Source organism: Cannabis sativa, chromosome 2 (genome assembly GCF_029168945.1).
Source record: "Cannabis sativa cultivar Pink pepper isolate KNU-18-1 chromosome 2, ASM2916894v1, whole genome shotgun sequence".
NCBI lineage: Eukaryota > Viridiplantae > Streptophyta > Magnoliopsida > Rosales > Cannabaceae > Cannabis > Cannabis sativa.
In genome coordinates this window covers 3601216-3619096 of record NC_083602.1, presented here as the reverse complement: position 1 = coordinate 3619096, position 17881 = coordinate 3601216, and the positions used below count along the sequence as shown (strand labels likewise).

Genomic DNA, 17881 nt, shown 5'->3' with positions numbered 1-17881 from the left:
ATATTCTAGCAAAACTATAACTCTATGAACAACCATATTAGCATATCGTTTAATAAAAAATAAAAAAAATATTGTTTAAAGATACAAGAAGTTTACTATAATTTTCTATAATAATTTTAAACGAAGAAAACATAGATAATGAATTTCGAATAGCTTGGACTGGTACCAAACAATCTTCTAATTCCAGCTCTATTTTTCGCCATATTTAAGTTTTAATTTAACTTTAGTATTTTTTTTTTAAATTTTAATATAAGAAAAGAATATGCTTTTAATATCTAATTTATTTTTTCATAAAAATTCTTCTCCTCAAGTCAAATGTACCAAAATATTTATTAATTTATGCCACCAAAAAAATTAATTTAATTTAAATTAAATTAAATTTTTGGATAATATCCTTGCCACGTAGACATAACGTCTTAAGCTTTCAAAAAAATGAAAACCAGTCATTTCCTTCTTCCGATGTCTCTTTTCCATTTTCCTCCACAATTCCACTCTTCACTTTCAGACAATCTCTCTCTCTCTCTCTCTCTCTCTCTCTCTCTCTCTCTCTCTCTCTCTCTCTCAAAGTTCTTAACAAACAGAGCTTAAACGTGTTCAGTTATACTCCTCACCTTTTGTTACTTGTTCTAATTGTTTTACTATTTTTTTTGTTGTTGTTGTTATAGCTTAAACAATATTTGATTAAAGTCCCCCAAGAACATTGGGGGAAGGAAAAACATATCCAAATTCAAAAACCCTTCATTTTTTGGTGATTATCTGCAAAACCCATATCTTATAATTGCAAAACAGAGAATGCTTTTCTGTTTCTTTAATGGGTTGTTCTTGTTTCATCACTCATCATAGCATTATGTTGGGTTCTTCCACTTCTACAACATATTTCAAAGCTTCTAAGGTATGGTTTTTTCTTTGATTTAAATATTTTGTCGTGTTTATGAGAAGAGAATTTGTTTTACTCATCTATTTTAGATAGCATGGATTGGATAGAGTTGCTATAATTAATATGCCTTTAGTGATAAATCAGTTGATGCTAATTGGTAACTGTGTCAGCATAATTATGGCAAACCATGTCATAATTTGGAACCAAAGAACTTATTTTTGCTTCCCAGGAGGCTTTGTAGAATGTGCCCAAGTTGATAGTTGGTTATTGAAATGAAATATGCACTCTCATTATGGAAATTATCTCACAGTTTGATTATTCATTCTACTTTATTCATTTGTGAAGTGACTTTACTTGATCATCAATGTATAGATTGGCTTGTCAATGACTGGAAAATTTCTTGTGCCTCTTTTGCTTTTCACCTCATTTCTGAATGCCATAATTGATAACTATTGAGTAAAAATTTTCAGACTAGAATTTGTTTGGCCCATTGTTGTTTAATAATTTGTATCATTGAGATGGGAGAAAACTCTAACTCTAGTAGTTTAACACATTGAAAAGTAATGGATTGTTTTTGGTCTTAGTGTCATTGCTTCTTCATCCCTTGTGGTCTATATTAATACAAATACTTTGAGTTGCTGGTGCTATTGTTGCTGTTAGTTTGTTGGTAATGACTTCACTAATTTTCATGAAAAACATGAGATGCTGTCTGAGGTTGTTGACATTTATCATAACTCATAAGGCAGTTCACCAATTATAGCAAAAGTCTACAATTACCTATTAATAAAACGTGTGTAGTCGTGTGTAAATGCGTGTGTCATTATGGAAATCTTGGTGAAAAACTTGTCATGGTAATTCTAATTGTGTACTTTGCAGGGATGTGAGGTTACCAAGAAACATCGCCCCTTATGGACATCCTGCTCCCATGATGCTTCACGATCAAGTGGACATCGGCCTAATGTTATATGTTCTAGTAATCCACAAAGCTGTTTGTTACCATTTGCCATCAATTATAGCACAAGTTATAGCTCTAATGTCTCAAGAAACTTCTTTGAGCGAACTCCTTTGCGGTCCTCTTTGTTATGTGATCTAGGAGGATTATGTGTAGCAAACAAGAGATCAGCTCGTAGAGTGAGATCACGTATTTATGCAACTATTGATGTTGCCGCTGCTGTTGATGTCATTAATGATCTAGGATTGGATACTTTGACATTTTTAGCTGTGACTGTCATTGTTGTTCCTGCATTCAAGATCATTAAAGCTAGCCCTGTAAGAATAACAATGTTTTCACAATCCTTAGTATTAATTTTTATCCTTGATACCTCTATTCACACATTTAGTTATCTTTTGTAGAATTTGAATTCATGCCAACAAGCTTATTTGATATTTTGGTCAGATTCTTGGTTTTTTCTTCGCCGGTGTTATACTCAATCAATTTGGCTTGATTAGAAATCTAACAGATGTCAAAGTACTGTCTGAATGGGGAATTCTTTTCTTGGTAAGCCTTCTCACATATTACTAAGAAATAGCATTTTCTTTTCCACTTCCTCTTGTTAGGCAATTGTCTTGTCGATGTTCTTAATATTCTCATAAATCCTTTACTCATTCATAAGGTGTGTACTATGAATGTACTCCAACTTCAGAGTTGGTCTCATTTCGAGTTTTAAACTTAATTTTGAAACAATGCTGGAATTTCCATTCATAAATTTGAAGGTAGATTATTTAAATGAATTATAGTGTTAGTAAATTATGCTAAGAATATTGTTCCTCGAAACAACTCTTTCATCTTTTATTTTCTTTTCTTCATTATATTTTTGATGCAGGCTATACTGTGAATGACAATTTTACTTGGTACTTTCTTAGTTCAATCATATCAAAATTTGCAAAGGTCATATGGAGACTAGTGAAGAGAAATGAAATGTAGTATAGAATTTTGAGGATCAATGCTTTTAATTAACAAAGAATTATATCTAGGATCATTTGTTTAGTGTAGTTTGAGTAGAGACCATATTAACCATTTAATCATTTATTGCAATATATTATGTAAATCACACCTTGTTTACTTTGGACTCTCAATTTTATTTTACTTTATTTATTTTTCCGTTTCAGCTGTTTGAGATGGGTTTGGAGCTTTCATTTGCACGTCTAAAAGCTCTTGCGAAATTTGCCTTCGGTTTGGGATTGACTCAGGTATAATGCTGAAACCTGAAAACAACAGTATAATACCTTGTAATCCTTGTTATTCAAATTGTTCTTTTGAGGAATTAAAAACTGGGCGGTTCCTATTCCAAGGGGAATATATGATTTCTTTGTTTATAAGTGGCAAGTGCAGTACCAATATTAGTCTATGAAATTTATGGTATTGAACTTGGTTTGGTCATATATTTAGTCTTAATGGACCATTTTCTCTGGTTCAGACATGATATGGACTAGTCCTCTATGAATGCTGAATGGACATTTGACCATATGGTCCCCATTCTTGTTTCCTTCTTGAAGGTCATCTTGTCTACTCTTGCTTTCACGGCGTTTGAACTTCCTCCTAACAATGCTATTGGAACAAGAATCCTGGAGTTCCTTTTCCACTCGAGGTCTGATTTGGTGAGAATTTTCTTCTGTATGCAACTTTAATCATTGTGGCAAGTCATCAACATTTCTTTCACTTACGAATTGCTTTTCTATAGCCCTATTACTTCTCTAGTTTATAGCATGAATTTATAATGTCTGATTTGTTCAGTAAACCGAGTCAAATGCATAATGTTTTCATTAATCTTGTTTAATTTGTCTCATCTTCATCAATAGACAAGGGCTAGTATTTTTTTGTCACTTGATTGAAAATTTTCTTTCTCGATAAGGTAATATGTAAACAACCATTTTTTTTCTTCCAAATTTTCTATGGAACTCTGATTAGAATGTTACCATGGCAGGTCAATATAAGAAGTGTTGACGAGGCTATTGTGATTGGTGCTGCTCTTTCTTTGTCTTCATCAGCTTTTGTTCTGCAGGTAATTGTGGCATGTCCTGTATATGCTGATGGGATTCCCTTATATTAGTTGAATTTTCTTTTTCTTCCTCTAATTTTTTACATATATAGAACAGAAATATTATTGATTATATAAATAAAAAATGCTTATATATGTTCATATACCAGCAAAACAAGAAAAAAAAACATTTAAACAACAAGACAAATAGCTGTTCTCATAAGAAGAAGAAAAAGAAACAAGAGAAGAAGAGCTACAAGAAATCTCCCTTTCTGAAACCTATCAAACATTACAAATAATTATTACTATTTACTGTCTTCAGATTAGAAATACAAGCAGAAACCCAAAAGATTAGTCTTCTCATTGCATAGAGCTTATGTGCATTTTCTATAGTTACTTGCAGAGAAAGGTGAGCTTCCAACAAGATTCGGCTCAGCAACTCTTGGAATACTACTATTACAGGTTCTATATAACCTCTACTTATACAGCTACATTTGTTTATTATCTTCACTTAAAATTTAAATACGCTTATACATTCATAGAGTCCCGACTTATTACTCAGTATTTTGGTAGGGGGGCATAATTCTATTAGATGTCAATAACGTATCTTACTCTGTGTTGCTTGAAATTTGCAGGATATAGCAGTTGTTCCTCTCTTGGTCATACTTCCGGTGCTAGAGAGCCAGGTAAAATTTGTTCCAATAATATGCTAAGTGAAAATGCAATGTTTTTTTCGGCTGCCTTGAGTTGCTAGAGGCGCATGGCCTAGTACAGCCCCTTCAAGCTTGTGAGGTTCCTGGCTCTATATATAAATTTTTTCCATTGCTCATGGCTCTCATATGGAGCCTTGGCCCATTCAAGAGCCTGTTTTGTGTCACAAAAGTTTCTTCTTATGGTCTTTTCAATTTTGAATTCGATCACACGTGCAACTAGTCATTGCATAAGTTTTGTCAGCATATCTACAAATATGTAATTCCGATGCTTTTCATTATTGTTTTAATGTTTTTGATTGTTTTTGTTACATTTGTACTTTGTCTTTGCCTTTTCTCTTATACATTTAGTTCCTTTAGTAAAATCCTTTGTTTATCTTTTCTGCAGAACCTGGTAGGGGAAAGTGTTTTGCCAATGCTTGTGAAAGAAAGTTTAAAGGCTTTAGGTGGATTGGGTCTGATTTCTTTTGGAGGAAAATTCATTCTTAGGCGAGTTTTTGAGGTGTGCCTATTTTTCAACCGACAAAAGTCTCTCTTTTTACTTTTCTTTTCTAGTCAAAATCTAAATTATTGTTTTAAGGTCAGGTTGTTGCTGAAGCAAGGAGCACTGAGGCTTTTGTTGCTCTCTGTTTATTGACAGTTGCTGGGACATCACTTCTAACGCAGAAGTTGGGTTTCAGTGATACGGTTAGACATTTCTTGTCACATAATATTTGAGAGGATTGTATGCCATTTTTATTAGAAAGACTCTTATATGTATCTCATTGCAGCTTGGTGCATTTTTGGCTGGAGCATTATTAGCAGAAACAAATTTCCGAACACAGATTGAAGCTGATATAAGACCCTTTAGAGGCTTACTCCTCGGGTTATTTTTTGTAACTACAGGAACTTCCATTGACATGCAGGTAGTCACATAACAAGAGTTTCCTACTCCATGTGTTAAAGAGGAAGATTTTGTGTTTTAGAAATATGTATCATTGTCTGTAGATCTGACATGAACAGCTTGTAATATACCATAATTTCAAAAGCAGAACATTAAAGACACGGTTTGTTTAACTTAATTAATTTTCTTTTCTGTGCAGCTTCTCTTCCGAGAGTGGCCAAATGTACTTTCACTCCTTGCAGGCTTGATTGTCATCAAGACGCTGATCATAACTGCAATAGGTCCTCGTGTTGGGCTCACTCTACAAGAAAGTGTTAGAATAGGGTTGCTTCTATCACAAGGAGGTGAATTTGGATTTGTAGTTTTTTCTCTTGCAAACAGGTGGGTAAAAAAATATCATTGCAAAGACTCGCCGAAATAAATATTAAAAGATTTCATTTCTCCCCCTTTAAAGAAGACTTGACAACTTTTTCTTTAATGGATGCAGTCTTGGTGTGTTGCCGCTCGAGCTCAACAAGTTGCTCATAATCGTTGTTGTCTTGTCAATGGCATTAACTCCTGCCCTTAATGAAGCTGGAAGAAGGGCTGCTAAAATCATCGATGACAAGTTCAGTACAGAGGACGATGTATGTACTAATTTTAACATTGAATACAATTTTCATAAGCATTGTTAGAGGTCACAATTTGGGGACTTTTACAGCTTGATATAGTCATAATATGAAGCCAAAAGACCATATTTTAAAGCCATATTACAAACAAGCATGAAACAAAATTATGATGCCAGAATCTGTGTTTTCTGGTTATATTAATGGCCCTTCATTCTTATATGATATTAATTGGATTCCTATTTAGTTCTGGCTCTTGTGATATGTTATAAATAGGTACATTATTATAACATTTTCTTCAGTGAAAATATAGTGTACCTTATCAGTTGGTGGTGATAATAAATTCACAGGAAGCTGCCGAAATGGTGAACTTCGAGGCTAGTGAACCTATTGTTATACTTGGATTTGGACAAATGGGTCAGGTACAAGTTTCTTTTTTTCCTTTTCCTGCAACATGAATTATCAATTTAGCTTTACTGAAGCTTTAAAGTTCCAATGGATTGATCTCTCTCTCATATGTACAGGTCCTTGCCAATTTATTATCCACTCCGCTGGCTGCAGGTGTAGATAGCGATTCACTCGGATGTCCATATGTAGCTTTTGATCTAGATCCTTCCGTGGTGAAGGTCAGTGATAGCATAAACAACATAGCTCTCATTTTCTTAGATTTGTAGGATTCTATTTATGGTTTGATGCATCTACAGACATCTAGGAAACTTGGTTTTCCAACTCTTTACGGGGATGGATCGAGACCATCAGTTTTGCAGTCGGCTGGAATCTCTTCTCCAAAAGCTGTCATGGTCATGTACACAGGGAAGGCAAAGACAATTGAGGCTGTTCAACGGCTTCGAGTTGCTTTTCCTGCAGTAATTTTCTCTCTCTCTCTGGATATAATTTCTGGTTCAATTATGATCAGAATGTACAAGTTTTGGGTCTTGGCTTGGTTTGAGATTAAAATTACTCATATACTAGAAGTTGGCTCAGAATTTTTGACTATTTTACTAAAAGATTTTGTTAGCAAAATGGGGTTATGGGAGAGATAAAGGAGGTGGCAGCATTGTTTCTTTTCTTTATATGATTTTGGTTATGTGATCTCTGGCTTCATTTGTTCTTTTCTTCTATAATTTAACTGGTTAAATTGCTGATATTGTGGTGAAAATTCATGGCAGATTCCCATTTATGCTCGAGCTCAGGACCTCGGACACCTATTAGATCTGAAAAAATCAGGAGCAACAGATGCCATTTTGGAAAATGCAGAGGTAATACAAGAATCTTATAAACACAGCAGAAAGTTGCACTTCCTTGCTCTAATTTGAGACCCTTTGCTTTGTTTGCAGACAAGTTTGCAGCTAGGATCGAAGCTTTTGAAAGGACTCGGTGTCATGTCTGATGATGTGAGCTTTCTTAGTCAACTTGTTCGCGACTCCATGGAACTACAAGCTCAAGATTCACTCAGCAAAAGTGATGAACGAGAAACCGAAATTATGAAGCCGTTACAGGTATGTTTCTTGATGTTATCCATTTCGTATACCTAATATCACTCCCAACTGTAAACACTATCTATTCAACTAAAATGGTTTGTTTCACAAGGTGAGAGTTGCTGATTTTACTGGTTCTTCGGGCTCGAATGGATCAACTTCACCCGAAGGAAATTCGTCAAGGGAAAACCAGACAAATGAGACATCAGAAGATGATGGTGTTCTATATTGTAATCTAGATAAAGGAAATGGTGTTCCGAAAAAACCAATTGGCGATAAGGGAAATAAAGAAAAAATCATGATAGAAGAGCCATAATCCCAATATGGATAAAAATGAAACCTTTACAGTTTCAATTGACAAGAATATTATTTTTGTTCAGCCTAACAATATGGATAGGATCCCATTAAAGCTTGTGAAAAGGGAAGATAGCAAAAAGGAGGGATTCTTAGGCTGGATTTATTTAACACCAAAGAGACCATAGTTATAATTTAATTAATCATAAAATCCTCATTAGTGTAACTTTTTCTTCATCATTTTTACCTTAATTTTTATTGCATAATGATCCTTTGTATATTCCATTTTTAAAGCCCTATTGTTGGGGGACTTTGTAACATTGTAATGTTGAACCAAAACTTGTTCTGTTTTGAATGTCATTTAAATAATTGAACAAGTTTAAAATGAATTCGATGAATATTTAGAAATACGAGATTTTATCTTAAAATCAATAAGTGGAGTAATCCGTGTTTGTTTGGATCTCAAGTTTTTGCACTATCTGGATTTTATTTTTGTTCAAATCTCAAGTGTATTTGCACCATAGAGATATGGTTTTGATACTATGTTGAGAAATATAGTTTCTATTTCAAAATTAATTGGTGATAAGTGAAGCAACCCATATTCTTATATAATATGGTTTAATATTTTTACAATTCACGTGAGATAATATTCTCCAATTAAGATTTATTTTGATTAAGTTATATTAAAGTAGACTTATTGTCTTTGTCTAAAGAATATTCAATCATTCTTGAAGCAAAAAAGTAACTAGAGCCAAGTTTTTGTTTTACCCTTGTACTTTTTTCTTGAGATAGTTAAACATAAATCCCTCATGATTTGCACTTAAATTTCATAAATTTACTATTACAAGCAAACATGTTAAAGTTAAGAAAGCTTACACATCTTCATAATGCCTCTTTTCCAAAAAAACAAAAAAAAGAGAGAGAAAAGAGAAAAGGTCATCTTAATAATGGTGGATGAGAAGCTTTGATTACCAAATTTACAATCTTCATAATTGATCAATTCTTCTTGACTACTATTAATCAGCTTTAAACTTTATCATTATTAATTTGTTATTGGTGGGGTTCATTTACTAAAAAGTAAATATAATTATTTATTTTTTCAGAATAGTATTATAGTTTTGACCATGTCTCTTTCATATCTAACATTAAAGTACATTGTAGCTTAATTCTTTTCATATGTCATCACACAAATTTATATATATAAATATATATATATATATATATATTTATACTTTACATATTAGAAATAATGAGTACAATTATTTTCAACACATAACATGTAAATGATCCCAAATTCTATTTACAACACAATTAATGTTTTTTTTTAATTACTTACAATTTATTTATTTAGTATTTTTTGAAAACAGATTAAAAATAAAATGTAGTTGAATTATCCTTTTTTTTTTTTAAGGTATTTGAATTATATTTTTATTATTTTAAATTAAATTAAAATTTTGGCTAATTAGGATTTTTGTTCCCTGAACTTTGACATATACCAAATCATACCCCCTGAACTTTTAAGGTCGTTAAAAATACCCCTGAACTATTGAGATTGTTAAATTTAAGGATTTTTTTTTCTAATTTTAGTAAAAAAGTATAATATGGATGAAAGTTCAGAGGACATAATTTAGTACATGTCAAAGTTCGAGTGGCATGATTTAGTAGATATCAAAATTTGGGAGCATGATTTAATACATAAACAATCTTTGACATAGTAAAATTGAATGAAATTTGACAAAAGTCCTTAAATCTAACAATTTCAATAGTTCAAGAGGTATTTTTAACGATCTTAAAAGTTTAGGGGCATGATTTGGTAATCCTAATTAGCCTAAATTTTTTAATTAAAAATAAGCGTGGACTAATTATATATTGATATGCTACTTTAATAAACACAATCAACATTTAGAAATTAGTAGTAATAAAAATGGATTGAAAATAACATTTGGTAATTAATTTCTTAAAAAAAATATAATATTTAAGTGTATAAAATTGAAAACTTAAACAATACATATAATATATATATATATTTGTGCCTTAAATTCTGGTGAAACTTTTAAACTCATGTTACAAAGTATGAACCCCCCACCACTAAGCCACTAATGTGGTGGTCACATGTCATAATGTTTATCTAAGAGTCTATTGGATATCTAATAATTTTGATATGGATTTTGATTTCTTCATTTAATGTTATTTTTTTGAAGTTTTTTCTTTAATGAGGTGTGAACTACTTATGTATGAAAAGAAGACAATAAAGGGTTATGTTGAAAGAAGAGAAAACCTAACCTAGTCTTAGGTAGTTTATTAGCTTATATAATGTGGTTGTTGTCTTCTAGTAAGAGTTTTATTTATTTATTTATTGAGTATTGTTATTAAATATTAATGGTGCTTAGCACTTCTAGACATATCACTTTGCGAATAACTAACGATATTCTTTAAAAATTATTATATTAAACTATATGGGACACGATACTTAATTTGAACCTGTAGCGATATTGACACAGAAAAAACATAGAAAAGTATATTTTAATATTTTTCTTATTTATTTTGCTAAAGTGAACTTTATGCTTAGGTTGTTGAAAAATTGTTGTGCTCCAATAGAAATATCAAACTAACAAGATTACAATTCAATGACAAATAATACAAAGGACAAAAATATAGATTAAATAATATTACACATAAATCACAATATATATTATATATATAAAAGAGATGTGAGAGCAATCTCAACACCACATACACCACAAGTGTATAATAGGAGAATCACAAAACTTGAACAAGGTTTTACACCTTTGTCCAAAAGCTTATTTCCCCCTACCACAAGCACTTAGGGAAAAGAAAAGAATAGAAATAGGCTTTCTGGATTTATCAAGCCTATAATGTTTGTAGCAATGTGCTCTCTTGATAGAAACTTGTTCACTCCCAAAGTAAACTCAAGACCTCTATTTATAGTGTTTTGAAGATCACATTTGAAAATCAAATCCTTTCATCACATGGTTGTTACCAACACTTTAATTAGTGTTCAATGAGATAAAAATGTTGGACAAGAGAACTGGAAACATGCTCAATTAATTTATGTACGTTTATGAATGTTTTCAAAAACTTGTTCCAGGTGTTCGTAAAACAACCATGAAACAACATAAAAACAACTATTAAACAACTATTTCCAGAGAACTCAAAATGTAACTCCTCTCTGAGTTAAATCTTTTCCCAACGTCCCAATACTCATTTAAATGATATACTTGAGTATTGTAACAGTTTTTAACAGCTAGAAACTTATCCCATTAATTTCATAACTCATATATGTAACAACTCATATAATTACATATTTATCAATTTTGATCCTTAGGTTACAATCTATTTTCAGATTTGTAACTCCTCATATGTTACAATTTTATGTGTATTATTATACTATATATGATATAATATAACCTCCAACACATAATCTATATTAATCTCATATTAATATATAACGTGCCACATTTTAATCTTCATTATATATTTGTATTTAACAAATATATAACATGGGTATGAATAGGTTAATTGGGATTCTTTAATCATAGTTCTTTTTCTCTTCTGAAAATTAAACTTTACTTTGGCTTTTTTCTTAGTAATTTCACTTCATGATTGACCCGAAATTTAGTGAAAGAAAATAAAACTAATTAAGACTTAGTTAATTCATTTCTTTTCTTTTATCAAATAACAGAAACCTCTATGAATTTTCTGATCAATTAGCCTGAAAATACCTTTAAGATTTTGTTGTTTTTAAAGTAGAAAAACAAGTACTACTACTACCTAATATTGGGAAGAAAAAAAAAATCCATAGAAAAGAACAAGTCAAAACACTAAATTAAATGACTTGTGAGTCAAGTAATCAAAGAAATGTTGTTATAATTATATGAAGCTTCTTAACAATTTTATTTATTTAATTTATTTATTTTGGTGTGTAAGATGTTTCTTGTATGGTTCATTGTTCACCCTTGACCATGTCAATAACTTGGACCTTACCACTATTTATATTGATCACTCCAATGAGCCAATAACTTCACATTTCATTTTTCATTTGTGTCATTATATTTTTTTTGAACCAAAGAAAAAAGTTAAAAGAAAATGGCAAACACTACAACTGAGTCCTCTCTTTTCCAACAGCTCTCTAACAAGTTAAGTTCTTCTAAAATGGAGGAGCTTTCTGATAGACACGGTGTCAAAAACGAGTTGAGTGAGTTGCATAATGATTTTCAAGCGAAAACTCGAGATGTTGTTAGTGAAGATGATAGATTGAGTTCCAAGAAGGCTGCTTATGATAATGAAGACTTGTTAGACAGATTTTTCAGTAACAATCGTTGATCTTCATTAATTCATGGAAATTTAGAAAGTATTGGTAAGGTAACATTGAATTTAGGGCATACTATCTAAGAAGAAAAGGTTATATAGGATTTGTTATTATATATATGTGTATGACATTATTCTTCATACATATTTAGGCTGAATTTCTAAATGTTTTGACTTGTTCTATTGTAATGTTTTTTTTTTTTTTTTTTTTTTTTTTTTTTTTTTTTTTTTTTATCATTATTATAAATTGGTGTCATTGGATGTTTTGTTGGTCATTATTTATTTAGATGGTGTGAATAATTGTTTTTATTATATACTATCTAACCTTTTATTCTTTAATATTTAAAGAAAGTTTGCTTATAATTTTACTTAAGAAATACTAAAAGGCGTGTTTATAGCACGGTATATCGTTGTTGATAAAATTAAGTATTAGATTATATACATAATTTAATTTAATAATTATTATAAAACACCTTGTACTTGTAGTGGTGCTAGTAGTACTAATAATACTTAATAATAATGCTCTTTTTACCTTCCATTGCTCTATTGTCTTACAAAATTTGAAAGAAAGGAAACCCTTACAGAATCAATTGACCATTTCTTTTTTATTAGCAACCTAAGAATGCGGATATAAGATCCCACTAAATCTTGTGAAAAAATAGAAAAACAAAACAAAGTAGGGATGGCAAAATGAGTTTTTTTTGCGGGTCAGGTTGGGCCGTGACCCAGAATATATTTGGGTCTTCTTTTTGGAAAATTTACAAAAATATTAGAATTTGGGTTAATTTTGTACAAAAATATTGTCACACGAATTTTTTTTCAAAAATACTGTGTTTTTATAAAACACCAGTAAAACACAAAGCAAAACAACAGTAGAACACTAGTAAAACACTAGTAGAATACTAGTGAAAGCTTGACACAGTATACTGCAGTATGAAACTTACAAAAAAATACAATAAAAAAGTAAAAAATACCGCCTGACAATATTTTTATAAAAAATGGCAAAAGTTAGTATACCGTGTAAATTCCCCCCTTCTTTTTTGCCTCGGCCCAATTCGCTACTTTTTCTTTCAGGACGCGTCTGACCCGGCCCAACTTTTTTTTCTTTTCGAGTCAATGCCTACCTGTCCTGATTTAGATATTAATTAAAAAATAGATTTATATTCTTCTTCATCTAGGTTCTTCATCTTTTCTACTCAGGTTCTCCTTCATCTAATAATATTAATGCTTACATAAATATATATAAATCTATACATATATATTAGGCACAAAATATTAGTAATTTTGCTAAGAAAGCGCATTTAGTTCTAATATTATTATATGCAATATATTATATATATAAAAAATTATTTTCTAAAAAAATGTTAGCTTAAAAAAAATGGGTTGGGTTGGGGTTGACTCGCACCGATTCAAAAAGCTTAATTGGTCGAGTCGGGTGAAAAGATAATGGGTAGGGTCGGGTCGGTAGCGGACCGGGGCTGACCCAACCCATTTACATCCCTAAATTAGAGAGATTTCTAGGCTAAATTATTTCACACCGAACAGAATATAGTTATATTGCTTAATCATACAATTAATTCTCCAGTGTAATTTTATTTATCTTTTTTCGGCAATATATTCATTCTATACTTTATATTTTAACGAAATACACAGTGACTTAATGTTTACAATAATAATTTTTAAGTACTTAGTAGTTTAAGATTATATACACTCTATTAGATTATTTAAATTAGAAAACAAACTGTGCTTGAGTGCAGTTGTTTATTAAAATTTAAAGGGTTAATTTCACAAATGCACAAAAACAACAAAAAAACAATAAAAATACGGTTTCACAGAATTTTAAACATTTTTACGATTTTTTTGATTTTATTTACATAAAATACGGTCTTTTTATGTTGAAATTTTGTTCATTTGTTGTTAATTTTTTGTTATATGTATGTTATTTTGATGTTTTTTTTTCATGTTACTTTTATGTTGTTTTCTTGTTGATTTTATGCTGTTTTCGTGTTATTTTTTGGAAAACCGTAAAAATGTAAAAAAAACATTCTTTGAACGTAAAAATGTAAATATTTTACAAAAAATGGTGTCTTATTTAATTATTTCAAATTTAAATTCTTTTTTAATATATATAATATGGTACTATTTTGTTTGATGATAAATAACATATAAATGTATCAACATTGAAATGGAATAATTTCTTGTATATATATATATTCTTTGAGAGATTTCCAACGAACTCAATATCAAAGATTACATGTTATAAGGCCTCTTCAAAGATTACATGTTATACAAGTTACTTTAGACTCAAATCAAATTGGTATATTCAAATGACTCACATTTGTTATATCAAAGCATTTACACAAATTGGTGTAGACTACTTAACCATTTTTCAAACTTTTTTTTTTTTTTGAAAATTAACGTTAACCATTTTTCAAATTTAATGATAATGTATTTTCTCAAAAAAAAAATGTAAAAGGTAATTTGATGTTGACTTTGACTTTGAATATTATTGACCAAGACACCTACGAGCTTGACTTTGACTATGAAATTTTCTTTATCTGCATTGATCAAGAGTTTTGTTTTTTTTTTTTTTTTTAATTTAAGCGTTTATATATTACATCAGCATAACCTGAGACTCAAACTCAGGACTTCCAATACACACGCACCCCTATGGCCACTTGAGCTAGCCTCAAGTGGTTTCATTGATCAAGAGTTTTGAGTAATGTTCTTATATATATATTTAATTTGTTACGAGATAGATATTATTATGTAATTTTAGAAAAGTTATCTAATTTAATTTAATTATTATGTATATATTTTTAAAAAATTAATATATAGTAAATATATTTTAATAATTTTTATTAACTAATTTATTATATTTAGCCATTTTGTTAATTTTTTTTTTAAAAAAATGAACATATACTAATTTAGTTTATAAATTTAGAGCTATTTTGTACCTCAAACCTTCGTAATAATAACCTTGGGAAAAAAATAAAATTGAATTAACTATTAATACGTGAAAAATTATTGTTATTAAACAATAGTAGTATCTAATCCTACTATGTTTTAGCAGCTTTGTTAACGATTTTTAATAATAATTAGTAAATTAAGATTAATTAGAATTTTTACTTTTTAACTTTGATATGCACTACTAAATTTTACCTTCTAAATTTTTTAAGCTGTTAGAAATTTTTTTTTATAACTATTGAAATTGTTAGATTCAAAAATTTTTATTCAATTTCACTAATAGAAGTTTCGAGGGTACAAATTAGTGCATATCAAAATTCGAGAGTACAATAAAATCATTCAATCCAACCATTTCAATAATTCAATAAAAAAATTTACAGTCTAAAAAATTTACCAGCATAATTTATTATCTCAAATTTAGATATCACAAATTCAAATTAGCTTAATTAATACAAAAAGACAATAATGTCTTGTGGTCAAATGAGGGAAGGAAGATTCCATTGAATATTATAATGTTTTTTCTAAAACATTAAAAAAATATTTTTATTAATACATAAAAATTGCATTGACTTATAAGTCAACTAAAATAAACAAATCAACATCATTAAATAATTTTAATTTCTTTTTTTTTTTTGTTCTAATTAGTCTTTATTACCTAATTAAAAATATTTCTATATATATATTCTCTCTCACTCAAACCTTCAAAGCTTGATTTTTCCAATTTGGTTTATCAATGGCGAACACAATCGAATCCTCTCTCCTCAAACTATTCTTCAATGCCTTATCTTCTCCAACCCTACAAAAGATCGCCCAACTTTGGGATCTGAAAAACGACGTCGCAGAGTTACAGAGGTGCTTAGCAACGGCATCTGAAGAAGAAGAAGAAGAAGAAGACTACGATTTCAATGGCGAATTGAGGTTAATTAAAGCTTACGAAGCCGAAGACATGCTTCACAGTCTTACGATCATCGCCGGAAAGTTAATCGACGATTCTGGAACAAATCGACGGCCAATAAGCTAAGGTACTAAGTAACTACGACAACGACGACCTTGATGATCTTGAAATCTTGATTATGGAGTTAAATATTCAATTAGGAATGAAAATTCACTCCTTTTTTTTTAATTATTATTGGGGGAAATTTATATCTCAATAGAGAGCTAATTAATTAAGCTCTGTTTTTTTTCTTTTTTTTTTGATTGTTTATAGATCAATTTTGATTATTTATTTAAATTGAAAAAGAAAAAAAATAGGAATGATTATTAACCATCCCAAATTTTTCAAAAAAAAATTGAATGCATTAATCCTCATTAGTATTAGTATACCATGAAAGTTGGAGTTTTTTATTTTTAATTATTATTTGTTTTTTATTTTTGATAAATTAATTTAGAAAAATGCTAAAGTATGGGTAAGATTGTTAATTAATTGAAGTTGAAAAATATTCCTTTATCAAATTTGCCTCTAATTTTATATTTAAATGAAACATACCTCTTTTTATATGTATTGTACTCAAAATACCCTGACACAAGAGAGTGGAGAGTATCGAAGTGACATGGACAAAATTGGTACAATATTAAAAAAAGAAATAAAAGTGATAAACTTTAAAAAATAAAATAAAAATAAAAGAAGACAATATAAAAAAGAGTATATAGTATAATTTTTTCTTTAAAATGTGTTACTACATAGGGATAAAAATGTAGCGAGTAATAGGCCGAGAGTACTCTTATTGTCCCCATCTTTACATATTTCTCGTTAGGGCGGGGTGTTGAATCCCCGTTGGAGCTGGTAATATTCACGGAAAATTCATTTATTTAGAAAATATAAAATTATAAAAAAAAAATATGTAAACTAAAATGAAAATATTTAAAAATTTATTAATAAACTACAAAAATATATAAAAATACACATGTTATAATAAAATTTTTTATAAAATAAATACAAAATTAATCATGTTGTTGAGGCGCTTCATTTAATATTCAAAAATCAAATTGTCTTTGTTCCTATTCCATTCAATATTTAGACAAAAAAATTATATTTTATTATGGTGGTTACATGTAGGATTTATATCCACAGATTAAATTTTCATATTTAATTAGATAACACTAATATTTAATAGTAACAATAAAAATAGAGGACTAACTTGTGTTTAAAGACTTCATTAATTAGATAACACTAATATTATTATGATAATAATAATATTAACAATTAAATAATATCATCTATTTTGTAAAAATTATTAATTAAGTTTTTTGTTTTATTAATTGATTTAAAGAATATATTTTTGGATATAGTTAACCACGTGAAAATTCAAACCAGATTCTTATATTCCTATTCTTGTTTTCATTTTTATTTAACTTTTTGAAATCTTTCCTTTTTTACTTTTAAAAAAATACATAACTTTCATAATTTTCATTTAAATTTCTTTCCTTTTTATTTTTAATTTATTTAATAATTATGAAATGATGTGTAGCATAATTGCCAAGAAAGTGAAAGTACACTTGTCTCATTTTAATAATGTGGGGTTGGATTTATATGAAGTGGAAGGTTTGTTAGAAAAATTTAATGATTGAAATAAATATGCATGCCATCATCATCTATATGTAACTCAATTTAACTCAATTTGTAAATACCTAAAGTTGTCACTTATTATCCAAAATTTAAAATATAATATTTGGATAAAATAACTAGACCTTTATATTATTAATAAAATATAAAATATAGTATTTTTAAAAAATAAATTAAAAGCCTTTTCTCTAAAGAAA

General features: G+C 29.3%; 1 protein-coding gene across 1 annotated transcript; it reads left to right on the top strand.

The window, feature by feature from the left end:
- The first annotated feature begins 423 nt into the window (after positions 1-423).
- On the top strand, positions 424-8233 carry LOC115720743 (K(+) efflux antiporter 3, chloroplastic). The gene is made up of 19 exons (XM_030649916.2): positions 424-892; positions 1754-2146; positions 2274-2375; positions 2987-3067; positions 3374-3475; positions 3802-3879; positions 4249-4317; positions 4491-4541; positions 4954-5067; positions 5151-5252; positions 5336-5470; positions 5648-5829; positions 5936-6074; positions 6404-6475; positions 6578-6679; positions 6758-6919; positions 7223-7312; positions 7391-7552; positions 7644-8233. Exons 1-19 carry the CDS (start codon positions 812-814, stop codon positions 7845-7847), a joined length of 2421 nt encoding a protein of 806 aa, XP_030505776.1. The 5' UTR covers positions 424-811; the 3' UTR covers positions 7848-8233.
- The last annotated feature ends 9648 nt before the right edge of the window (positions 8234-17881 follow it).

What these genes read in the sequence shown, in the direction of transcription:
- LOC115720743 (XM_030649916.2), top strand. Translation starts at nt 812, where the DNA reads ATGGGTTGTTCTTGTTTCATCACTCATCATAGCATTATGTTGGGTTCT. An exon ending in TCCACTCGAGGTCTGATTTG is followed by an intron (nt 3,476 to 3,801) that starts GTGAGAATTTTC and finishes TTACCATGGCAG; the next exon opens with GTCAATATAAGAAGTGTTGA. An exon ending in TTCGAGTTGCTTTTCCTGCA is followed by an intron (nt 6,920 to 7,222) that starts GTAATTTTCTCT and finishes AATTCATGGCAG; the next exon opens with ATTCCCATTTATGCTCGAGC.